At 40.1% G+C, this 12,817-nt stretch overlaps 1 protein-coding gene across 3 annotated transcripts in view; it reads right to left on the bottom strand.

Moving 5' to 3' along the window:
- The window catches only part of SLC37A3 (solute carrier family 37 member 3), a 34,915-nt gene that overhangs the window by 14,482 nt on the left and 7,616 nt on the right, over window positions 1-12,817 (bottom strand). For all 3 annotated transcript variants that reach the window (XM_087968493.1, XM_087968494.1, XM_087968495.1), the window contains exons 4-12: window positions 11,944-12,036; window positions 10,014-10,097; window positions 9,075-9,220; window positions 7,080-7,176; window positions 6,755-6,839; window positions 5,514-5,710; window positions 3,764-3,905; window positions 2,467-2,568; window positions 1,070-1,117 (exon numbers count right to left, since the gene is read on the bottom strand). In XM_087968493.1, the coding sequence (XP_087824619.1) occupies window positions 1,070-1,117; window positions 2,467-2,568; window positions 3,764-3,905; window positions 5,514-5,710; window positions 6,755-6,839; window positions 7,080-7,176; window positions 9,075-9,220; window positions 10,014-10,097; window positions 11,944-12,036 (994 nt within the window). The remainder of the gene's footprint in view (window positions 1-1,069; window positions 1,118-2,466; window positions 2,569-3,763; window positions 3,906-5,513; window positions 5,711-6,754; window positions 6,840-7,079; window positions 7,177-9,074; window positions 9,221-10,013; window positions 10,098-11,943; window positions 12,037-12,817) is intronic.

Genomic DNA, 12,817 nt, shown 5'->3' on the forward strand with positions numbered 1-12,817 from the left:
GCGGGGCTGTTTCCAATGCCAAGCAAGGTGGTCTTCATCTGAACCAGCAATCTTGCCCCTTAACCAAAGAAAACTATCGAAAAGTCAGACCAGCCATGCATCCAGACATCAGTGGAAATATTAAAATGTGCTGATTTAGTTTAGAGTAATCGTTAGTTTGCAATCAATCACTCCCCATTGGCTGGGGAATCCTGGGAGTTGAAATCTACACATCTTCAAGCTCCCATGGTTGAGAAACACTGGTATAGACTATTGCCCATTTGCTCATCATTAAGTTTGCATGGTTTAATGCAGGGGTTCCCAGCCTCCGGTCTGTGGACCAGCATCGATCCGTGGCATACCAGCAACTGGGCCACGCAAATAAGTGAAGCTCCATCCACGGGATGCAGGCAGCATGCGAAACCACGCCCACTCTGTGGAACCGGTCCTGGTCTGCGGAAGAACCTCTCTCTGTGGAACCAGTCGCTGGTGCTCATAAGGTTGGGGGCCACTGGTCTAGTGTCCCACTAGTAAATAGAAATTATATATCCACAAATGTGTTTGCTTCCCTCTCCCAAAGGTGCTGATTGTGAACTTCTGGAAGAAGGAAAAACAAAATGTACAGTATTCCCTAAATGCTATGGCAGTAGACCCAAGGGTGTTTTTTCAAGAGGCAATTGGACTTTCTGGTTTTTCTTTGAAGATGCTTGGCTTCTCATCCAAGAAGCTTATTCAGCTCTGGCTGGAATCCCCACCAGAGCTGAAGGAGCTTCTTACTTGAGAAGCCATCTTGAAAAAGCACCTTTGGAACAACCAGGACCTGCATGACTGAGAATCTACGTCGATGGCAGTAGAGTTTTGTAACAGACTAGACTTTAAATGATTGCTTCATACATTGCAGTAAACCATGATTTTAGCATTGAATAACCCATTTGGTTATAGAGCATGCTGTTATAAATCTGCTGGGTTACAAATAAAAGTGGGAAAAACCCACAAGCCAGATTATGGCTGGAACAAAACATTGAAACAAGCGATGACATTATGAAAACAGATCTCCTTTACTGTCCCTGAAAATACGTTGATCTTTTACCTGTAATTGCCATGATAACTGCATTGATAGGTTTGTTATTTGGGGAACCTATGGAAACAAAGAAAAGAAAAAGGTCATAATTCTTTTTGCCACAGATAAAAAGTTCAAGATGAGATGAAAAGCTGATTATAAGAAACCCTTTTCAAGCTTATGCATTGGCACGATATGTGTGCTGCAATCTTCTGCTGCGATAGAGTGTTTCTTTAACTTTGGCTTCACTGATGGTTAAGTATGCTTCCCTCTCAAAACCAGGGGAGAAAGATGAGGAAGGCAAGAGGAGCTCTGGGCTTAGCTATATTTGGTTTAGTCCATAGTTGAATTGCTGGAGCAATTTTGGATCAATAAAAGTTGATTTGTTTGAATCTCCCTGAACTGGAATAGAACATTTAGCAAGGCAGCCAAGAACACTGAACTGACAGGACTTTAGCCTCTCATAAGATGAACCTACAAAACTGAAGGGAACTGCGTGTTCCCAACCTTACTGAAACCAAGAATTCAGCACAAGTGTTTTGCCAAGCACTGATCTAATCAAGCGATATGGCCAAGAGTGAGCGAAGGCTGCTGCTAGTGCAATATTTCAACATCTATATCAGGAAGAGCAGATTGGGGAGACTCTCCACGAAATCTCTGAGATACATTATTCCAAAATAATAACAAGCTTTGCTTTTTTGCTCACTGCTCTCACCCAGATTCTGATTTTGAAAAAAATCAAATTTTAAAGATTTTGAAATCGTTTGATTTCACCCAGAAAGAGGAAATCAAAAGAAATAAACTGAGAGGGCAACCTCCGGGAGCTCAATTCTAGAAATTATAGGGTTCCCAGCAAAATGATAGAAGCAATGGATTTCAATTAAAGCTTAGGACAGGGGTGTCCAACCTTGGCCACTTTAAGACTTGTGGACTTCAACTCCCAGAATTCCTCAGCCAGCTTTGCTGGCTGAGGAATTCTGGGAGTTGAAGTCCACAAGTCTTAAAGTGGCCAAAGTTGGACACCCCTGGCTTAGGATATTCAAAGCTGTAATTACCCTAACAACTCTCACTTGTGCCTGTGGCCTAAACACAGGCAATGCTCCAATAAAGGTACATCTGCACAAGTGCAGATAGTGCCCTCTACTGGAAAAGAATGTTCTCCTTTTCCTGTTCATTCCAGCACACAATGGAACGCTCAGTTTGTGGGTCTCCCAGAAGCACCTGGCTCACCACTTTCATTAGTAAGATGTTAGCTGCCCAGCTTATTGAGCAGGTTTCTTGTAACTGACTTTTTTTAAGGTTACTGAGAATTCTATCTCTTATTAAACTCAAAAGCTGAGTTGATTGTAACCCATTTCAACTGCTGATTTAATATGGTAAAGAAAACAGCTCATGCCACAAAACCTACTGTGCAGGAAAGTACTCACGGCTGTATCCAAAGAGAGATCCAATAGCCAAGATGAGGCTAATTGCTAATACAGGAGCTCTTCTTTGCAGCACATCAGAGATAAAACCTTGGATGGTACCACCTGTAGAAATAAAAGGAATAAAGACTTATCACAACAGATCATAATCATTATAAGAAAAAATGCACAACAAGAATCGGCATTTATTACTTTACTATTTTTACAATGTTGGAAGCTATCCAAAATCATTGGATAGTGAGATGGGAAGCATATAAATTTAACTGATTAATTTTTAAAAAAGCACAATTGGCTACAAATTTAGCTGTCTGTCTTTCATACATTGTGTTAACTGGAAGATTCTCCAGCCACTATTCTAAACCATCTTTTTCCCATTTTGGTTTTCTCCAAAGTGAGACTTAAACTTTCCAGATAGCCCAGACAAGCAACACTAATGCTAAGAATTCTGGGAGTTGGAGATGGGGCAGTGCCCAAGTGTGTTGGGAAGCTGCTGTAGGCAATTAGATTGTTATAGTGCCAGTTTAGTGTAGTGGTTAAGGTGTGACCTAGAAACCAGGAAACGTAGGCATGAAAGTACACTGGAGGATGTTGGGCCAATCACTAGGAGACTGTGAGTTCTAGTCCCACCTTAGGCATGAAAACCAGCCAGGCGGTTTTGGGCTAGTCACTTTCTCTCAGTCCATCTACCTTATAAGATTGTTATTATGAGGTGTGAGGAAGAAGTATTATGTAAGCTCAATGCTTTGAGTGTTTTTCTTTTTGTGTGTGTTGAATTTATATTTTACTGACAAAGAAATAAATGGAGACTAGTATAGTTCTATTTCAAGCTATTTAGCTCTCATCAGCTAGCCATACCCTTTCTGGGATTCGAACCCTGGGTACTTGCATATTAAGTAGATGTATTAACCTCTAAGCCACGGGCTCTCCTCACTTTGTCAGCTGTACCAGGAGAGAGATTAAGTGTTTTTTTCTGGTGGGACCAGTCTATCGGGGCAACCTGGTTTACCCAAATATGGGACGGAGCATACTGCTTCCACTTCACTGTTTTGAGTTACTTATAAAATAATGAAGACAGGATAAATTCTAATAAATACATACATTTGACATCCTGCAGATCCTTTGGCCTATTACATCCATCATCACTTTGCATGCCAGTCACTAATTGGTAGACAAGTGGTGTCTACTTAGTTTTAAACTAGCATTCTCACCCACACCCAGCCACATCCTGTTCTAATCCCACAATGAACAGAAAATGAAACATAACAACAAAAAGAATTTGTCTTTTGCTCCATAGCCATACCTATAATGCCTCCAACATCATACCAGATTGAGAGCTGGTCGGCTTCTGCCTCCTTCCAACCAAAATTGTTGCTGAGGTAGAAGGGCAGCCAGAAGAAGAAGGAGTAATTCACTAGCTTCAGGCAAGCATAGGCCAAGGAATACTGAAACAAATAAATACCATCCCCCAAAAAAAGCTATTAGAATCAAAACAATCCTAGCTGAGTCAGCATGGCTTGGTAATTCTATAATGCATAGAGCAGGGATGTTCAGTCTTGGCAACTTTAAGGCAGGGGTCCCCAACCACGGTCCACGGACCGGTACCGGTCCGTGGAACAAGTCCTACCGGCCCGCTGGTTTGTTGGCGCGCCATCTTTTTGATGAAAAAGTGCTTCCGGTGAGCTTTTCCGGTAGAAAGCTCACCGGAAGCACTTTTTCATCAAAAAGATGGTGGCGCCAGCGCTCGGTGAGCTTTTCCGGTAGAAAGCCATTTCTACCCGGAAAGCTCATCGAGCGCTAGCGCCGCCTTCATTTGATGAAAAAGTGCTTCCGGTGAGGTCACCGGAAGCACTTTTCATCAAAAAGATGGCGGCGCCTAGCTAATGCCGTACCGGGCCGCGCCATAAAAAAGGTTGGGGATACCGGGTCGCGGCATAAGAAAGGTTGGGGATCACTGCTTTAAGGCTTGTGGATTTCAACTCCCAGAATTCCCCCAGCCAGCAGATATACCTTTATTAAAGCTGTAGGATGGGCACAAGTAAGAGTAATGGTATTGCTACTGTTAAGTTGTTAGGGTAATTATGACGAATCATAAGCTTTAGTTGAAATTTCTTGCTTCTGTCATTTCTATAATTCAGCTTCTGGAAGTGGCCGTCTTGATTTGGATTTCTTAAAAGTTGACAAGGTTGGCCAACTTAAAAGGGAATCAGGTTCAGATTTTTCTATTCAAGAGCTGACACTCTATGTCAGGGATGCCTGGCATAGACTATCAGATCTTGAATAGAAGAATCTGAATCTGATCCATTAGAAAACATGTTGGATGAACTGGAGATCAGTTATTGCCTGTCAAATGCACCAGTATGAGAGGAAAAAATGGGAAGCACTGCCCGGCTTTCTTAAAAATGCAAAATGATGCTGTCTCTTCTTGTTCTGACCCTACGCAGCATTATTTAATATTGACTAGGTCAGTCAATCTCAGCAACTTTAAGATAGGTGGACAATTCCCCAGATTTCTGGCTGGGGAATTCTGGGAGTTAGAGACCCACACATCTTAAAATTGCCAAGATTGAGAAATATTGGAATAAGCAAACATACTCAAGGGTAATGTGCACACAGCCAGTCACAAACCACACACTGATAAGGAAGCAAACTTAATTAGGCTGCTCCTCACCACCCCAAGATGTTGTCTATCACTTCACTTACTTCTGTCCTTCTTTTTTTTTTTTTTTGGGGGGAGGGGGGTTGCAGGTTGGCAGATTGCTAAGCTAAGAATTGGGCTGAAGCTGTCCATTGTTCCTTTACTTCGATTTCCTCTTACCCCATGTGAGCTCTAAAGATATTCCTAGAAATAAATTGATGCTTTGCAGCATGCCAGCTTCTGTTTTTATTTAAGTAAAACTTTCTTGATTAAAAATACCGGAGGATAAAAGGATATTGGGAGGGGAGAACCAAGACAGTGTCCTTAAAAATACTTGTGCCTATAGATCTCATGCGACCTTGTTTCTTAGTGCAAAAAATATATCACTGTAAGGGGATGATAACAACAACCTTACCAATAAGACGCCAGGCAGACAACATGCCTGAAAAAATCCAATGGCCTGGGATGGAGCATTTGCACTGCTTAGGTTGGATGCCTGAATAGTGTAATTCTGTTCGTCAAAATCTTCATTCTCATGGCTGCTAATTAATGGCTCAGTGGCATCTTCTTCAGCAGTTTCACCCTTCCCTTCTTTGCCAATTTCAGGGAGGCCTAGGAGAAATCACAGAAAGACAACTTAAAAAGAGCAAAGGAAGGGAAAAATCCCCTCGGCTCATGCCTGCTCTTTTGAGCGCTTGTTCCTCCCTTCTGAATCGGCTCCCTTGCTCCCTCCTGCTCTTCCCCTTTGGCTTAGAAATGCTTCTACTCTTGGAGGTATTATGACCAAAACTGAACCCTTAAGGAAGTTGCTGTGAAGAACTCAGGTGTAATAAAATGTGAATCCACTTTGAAGTAATCTACCAGGCCACAACACTCCCATTAAAAGTTAATTCTGTACTGTGAGTCATCAGCCTGGTTTCAGATGCAGCATTGCAGACATTTTGTCAAGTGAAATATTGGTACCGTTTTATTACTGCCATATTATTGTTGTTGCCTTTTTAATTATGAAGTTCAGAAATGTCGTTCTTTCGTAGGTGCACACCATTTTGTTTGTCTGTTGACCAATTTAGACTTGTGATAAAGGCAGGATATACAGTACAGATAATCCTTGACTTATGACCACAATTGAGCCCAAAATTTATGTGGTCAAGCAACACATAAATTTTGCCCTGTTTTATGACCTTTCTTGCCTTGGTTGTTAAGTGAATCATTGTCATTTATAAGTTAGTAACCCAGTTGTTAAGTGAATCTGGCTTCCCCATTGACTTTGCTTGTCAGAAGGTCGCAAAAGGTGATCACATGACCCTGGGACACTGCAACGGTCATAAGTATGAACCAGTTGCCAAGCGTCTGAATTTTGATCACATGATTATGGGAGGCTGCAAAGGTCGTAACTTTGAAAAACGGTCATAAGTCACATTTTTTTCAGTGCCACTGTACCTTTGAACGATCACCAACTGTTGTAAATCGAGGACTACTTGTTAATGTTTAAAATTGGGGAAAAAATCTTACCCCTAATGCCAGCATCTAATGAGGTTTTCAATATTTAATATGGATTTTGAGTGGTGTACGAAGTCAAAAATTAACTATGCACCACTTGCAATTTGGGATTGCAAGCAGCAAAGAAAAAACAAGTGAAAGGGTGCTTCTACTTACCTATCTCTTTGGGAGAAATCACAAGGCCAAAAAAGACAATAACTCCTCCAGCAAACTGTACTGATGCAGTCACCAAGAAGGCATACTGAAAGGGGGAAAAAAAAACCAATGAAGCTATTTTATGGGTGTCTCTTGGATTTTCTCATCTTAAGTCTAGCAATTAATCCTCCCGGTATTTCATTTTTGCTTGTATATAAAGTCCCAACATATTTTATTGGAAGACACAGAGAAACGCTAATAAGTTCAATAAATAAAAACACACAATTCATGCTCAAATATCCCTGGCTCCAATCCAAGTAGGATAATGGCAGGAAGCCTCACCCACCTCATAGCCATACTGCAGAACCGATGAGGCAAGAAACGCTCCAAGGATATTACCCACTGATGCACAGGCACTCCAGAGTCCAAAAACAAATCCTCTCCTGAATGTGAAATTTTTAAAAAAAAAAAAAGTTGGGTAATAACTCGGAGTCAAGCAAAAAAAAAAAATCTAAAGCAGTTAGTCCCTTTTAACAATTTGAACAAGGCAGTTAAAAGACGAATGGAAATAGATGAAAGCATTTTGTATTGACTCGTCAAAAAAACATTTTAAAATTCACTTCCCTCAAACAACACTGCATGCACGAGTTCAGTTTTACAAGTTAATTTATTAGGACTTTCACAACATTGCTACTATAAAGGAGCCAGGGTGGTGCAGTGGTTAGAATGCAATATTGCAGGCTAATTCTGCTGACTGACAATTGCCAGCAGTTCGAGTCTCACCAGCTCAAGGTTGACTCAGCCTTCCATCTTTCCGACATCAGTAAAATAAGGACCCAGATTGTTGGGGGCAATATGTTGGCTCTGTAAACTGCTTAGAACGGGCCGTAAAGAACTGTGAAGCGGTATATAAGTCTAAGTGCTATGGCTATTGCTGTAAAAAGTTACACCATAAACAGTGAAGAACTTTCTAATGGAAAGCTTCTGATACCAAGCACCTCAAAGTACTCTGGGCAGGATGGTACAGCAAGTATGTTATCATGCTGTGCATGTCTTGTCTGTTTGAGCATACACACTTTTCAGACCCAGAAAAGGACAACTGAAAATAATGGATTTAAGAATTACAGAAGAATAAGAAGCCATCGTTTAGATTAAAAAAAAACTTTGAATAACTGAAATGCATTTATTTGATTTAAAAAGCAAATATGTAAAATAACATATGCTGTATGAAAAAAGAAAGTTCTACCCAAAAATTAAAAGACGTAACATAACCTGAGGATGATGCACAGCATGTAGCTAGATCTTAATGTACAGAGATAGTCTATGCATGACAAGAATATACAGATACGTTTTTCTGATCACTCATGATCCTAGAGGTAAGCGATTAAGAAAAGAAGAAGAGATACGAGACACAGTGGCTTTGAAGCCATAGATAGCACCCTGCATTTAGTTGCTCTTCAGGTAGCTATTTCTAAACATTCTGGAACAGCAGGCTCTACGAGTGGTTGCTCATGCTCCTGTTCTCTCCCAGTCACATTCACATTCACCCATCCAGATCATCCAGAAACTTCAACTAGAATAGCAGTTCTCATGTTCAATGGCCAGCTTTGGTACTGCCAAGTTGTATCACTTCTGCGCGAGGTGCTTGAGTGTTTCTGAATGCAATTCAAGATGCTGGCTGATACTTTTAAAATCTGAAATGGTTCCAAGCCTGAGCATCGAAGATACCACCTTTCTCATATGGATTCCTTCCAATCAGCCCAGGTGGCCAGAGGGGCCTTATCTAACAGAGGCCGAGGAGAGTGGGCTCAACAGTTAACCTTCTCAACAGCAGTTCCTCTCCTAAGGAATAGCTTGTCCCCTGACATAAGGATAGTTCTTACACATATTCATAGAGATATTTTCTTGCGTATTTATCACATTAGCATGCAAGACATACTTCTGTTGTAATCCTTTATATTCTTAATAGTATGCTATCTGTTGCTGCTATCATAACATCTATAAACCTAGAGTCCGTGAGACAGTAATAAACCCTATACTTAAATAATCGAACACTACCAGCCAAATCCTTGTTAAATATTACTGCTTCTTTTCTAAAAGGACAACCAGCCTTTGTCCTTATAAATAAGATAAAGTAAAATTTCACATTTTCATCTTGGCAGGAATGCAGCTCAACCAACTATGATCAATCACATGGCCAGGACTAGTGTGTTCAGTAAACAAAACAATGTGGACACACAGGCAACACATGTTTAACAGGAACATTGCACAATAACCACACAGAGGAGAGGAAAGCCGCTAAAAAAACATGTGCAAGGGAGAGAAATTTTTTTTTGCATACCCAGCTTTGCCAAACCAGTTTCCCATGACAGCTACCACACAGGGCCAGCCCGTGGACTGCAGCAAGCCATTCACAATCCACAGGCAGCAGTAGAACCACTTGTTGTAGAAATGCAGCCATTCGGTGACAGTGCCAAACACAAACACCTAAAAAACAACAACAAGAAGAAAATGTAGTGTTGATCCCGAATTAGTCTGGCAAATAAATCCGTAATGCTTTCTAGCCATGCTCTATATTATTTATAGGCTACAAGTTAAGATCTATCTGGGTACCTTGAAATTATTTTAACTCATTACAGGAAATAGCTATTCACAATTCTGGGGATAGCAACCAAATGCGTTCTGAGAATGTAAGGCAGAAGGGAAAATCATCCATAATTCAAATAAGGCCTGGCTTAAAAGAAAGAAGGAATTTCACTCACATGGTACTCGTTAATAACTTAGGCATTTAAAAACAACATCTCTAATTACTACAGCAAGAAAACGTATTTTAGTAATTTTTTCCTATGTCTGTTACCAAACAGAAAACTGCATTTGTCCAAGCACAAGCTTCAGTGTACAGAACTTGCACATTATTAATTTTAAAAAAATTAAAATTACCCCACACAATAACAACTATAATTTGCAATAAAATGGATTCAACAAGAAGTATCCTAGTCCATTTCCTGTTTTTGCTCTGAAAAATATTTTAACAAGCTGAAATCTCAAGAATATTTTATCAAATTAATGAATCATTCGGCTATGAAATGCAATCTCCAGCACTAATACATCAAAATGTTCGGTCCATGGATTCTTTTATAAAGCTGAAGATCCTACTGAGTTTCTTGAATGTAATATCTTCATTTACTTAGAAGTGATTTCTGAGGAAACTGTTACAGATATTCAAAGTCAAACATTACCCAGGACAGCATACTTTCCCAACTTTAATTTTCCAACTTACCACTAAGGCAGAGGAGCACATCCCAAATGCCAGAACCCAGCGCATGTTCAAACGATCCCCAATAATACCACTAACAAACAGGCCCTAAAATAATAATAATAAAAATTGTTATTCAGTAAGAATCAGCTGAAGAAAGTTGTGATAGTCAATAAAACATATTATTCTTTTTAAGGTCATATTTGTCATAAAGTTGTACAATTCAGATGAGGCTGATTTCAAGCCCTGTAAAATTAATAACTAAACTATGCAATATCTTGCCTTCCATTGAGCCAGTGTCAGAATGCAGTATTGCAGGCTACTTCTGCTGACTGCCGGCTGACTGCAGTTTTGCAGTTCGATTCTGAAGTTGACTCAGCTTTCCATCCTTCCAGGGTTGGTAAAATGAGGATCCAGATTGTTGGGGGGGCAATATGCACTCTGTAAACCACTTAGAAGCACTGTGAAGTGGTATACAAGTCTAAGTGCTATTGCTATTGGAACAACACAGATCCTGTCATCTCTGACAGAAGGATGCTAAAATCTGAGAAAAATAGCAGCAGGGAAAAAAATGCTGAAGGAACAATTTTTCACATTTCATGTGTTCTGAGAACATGATCACCAGCACAAAAAAATGGAAAATACCTCATAACTGTAAAATGTTTGGCAGCCGGGGGGGAAGGGGGGGGAGATGAGGCAATATATGATTTTGCCCGCTTGAAAGATGCGTTAAGATTTTTATATAAGATAATGAGAGAACTCAAAAATTACTGTTCCTGTAGATTACCATAGGTTTTTCAAAACGGATTACCTATCCAAAATAGGAGTCTGTCCTCCTGGCAGCAAATGGTGGAGTTGTAACCAATTTGGAATATGGTTAAGTTGTTGGATTGAACAAGTGAAACAACTTCAAATCCATGTTCTGTTGTGAAAACTCACTGGGATTGTTATTGTGGGAACAATAGGAGGAAAGAGCACTGGGTATGCTTCCTGAATAAAAAGTGGGATATAAACTAGCAAATAAATAAGCTCATCTAGAAGGAATGGATCAGGAAAGGCTGCTGCAGGCAGCCTAGAGATTGCTGCTCTCTTTTCATGTCTGTTTTTTTTTTTAGCACAGCATAAGAAATCAATACTGTACCATTTTGTTATACTCAAAGACTATGCAATATTAACTAGATTTTGGCTGGATTCACATATGGTAGTATGCTATAAAATGGTTTCTTTGGCTCTGGCATATTGTGTGATGGAAACCTAACAACTGCGCAAGCCTTGTTTTGTAGTTCAATGTGTTACACAAAGCTAATCCGTTGCAGTTTATTGAGCAAACTATGATGAAACAACCTGGGGGTTGACACCATGAGCTAATAAGAAACAATAAATACAGCAGGATCCAATCTGGGTCGGTCAGGGAACTTCTCTCTCACCATAATGTGAGAGAGAAATTCTCTGAGCATGGGATCCAGCACGAGTCCAAAAGCTCAGAATACTAAACCTCTGGTCCCAGTGACTGACCCGAACCGGAGCCTGCAACATTATCTTGGGACAACTTATTTGCCTTCTTTTGTGACAATAACTATGCCAGCTTTCTAATAAAGTTTTCTAATGTCATGGAATCTTTGCTCAGTGGTGAAGCATGCGAATGATCCCATTTTCAATTATTTCTTTGTAAAGCTAAGAAAGGGTTAATCCAGCTCCCATCAATTCTAGCAATGCAGAATCTTCTAGGCTGAAGTCCAGCTGCCATAAATCCCAGCCAGTGTGTGTCTAATAGTGAAAGGTGATGGATGGAAAAACACCTGGAGAGCTTGGTAGATGATACTGAGCCGCATAGATTGATGCTAATCTACATCAAGTTGTCCTATAAAATTATAGGCTATATTGAATCTGATGGATTTAACCTTCCTCTTTCTTCAAAATTCAAGAACTATTCAAAGAAGGAGAATTTTCTCACCACAGCATAAGAAAAGAGGAAGATGGTGTCCAATGTTCCAAGAAATAATGTAGCTTCTTCAGCATTAGGAAATAGATGACTGCTGTTCCAAAGCTACGAAGAAAAGTCAGAATACTATAAAATGAGATGGCAAATATGTAGCTAATACAACATAGCCCCATAAATATTAAACAATGCCCCACTTAATGTCTTTAGTCCCTAGATTCCAGCCATGGTTATTTCTGAAGCCATGTAATCCAAATCATCACACTAAAGTCTAGGAGATGAAGTGTTAATTTTATCATCCCACTCAAGCTATTTAAGACACACAGAAACACACCAATCCTGACTCATCATATTCATAGTAATTTCTAGTAAAACAGAATTTAAAAAGACCCCTCTCTAGTTTCATTTCTCCAAAAATGAAAGATTTCTAGTTTCTGAAACAGAGAAGTTCCTTCGGTAAGAACTAGGTCTGTCTGGGTTCCTTTCTGTTATCTCAGCTGTATCCAAGTAAAGGTCTTCATTAACTAATTTGCTAGACAGAACTTCACCGGAACTTGACCATTTCTCACGAATGAGTCAGGCTATCTCGCAAAGTGAAAAGAAGAAAGCCTGAAAACACCGAAACTGGGATATCTAATTTACAGTGCAGCATCATAGATGCTTCCTTTAATTCTCATAGGACCACCTCTTAATCAGTAATCAGGGACCACAGCAGCTTGCCCTGCTACTTCTTCTTAATGGAAAACGCCAGTGTTTACAGAGTAAAGCAGGGGTCTCCAACCTTGGCAACTTTAAGACTTGTGGACTTCAACTCCCAGAATTCCTCAGCCAGCAAAGCTGGCTGAGGAATTCTGGGAGTTGAAGTCCACAAGTCTTAAAGTTGCCAAGG

Source organism: Notechis scutatus, chromosome 6 (assembly GCF_049901735.1).
Source record: "Notechis scutatus isolate UNSWTSFEM ecotype Mainland chromosome 6, rNotScu1.2, whole genome shotgun sequence".
NCBI classification, from domain to species: domain Eukaryota; kingdom Metazoa; phylum Chordata; class Lepidosauria; order Squamata; family Elapidae; genus Notechis; species Notechis scutatus.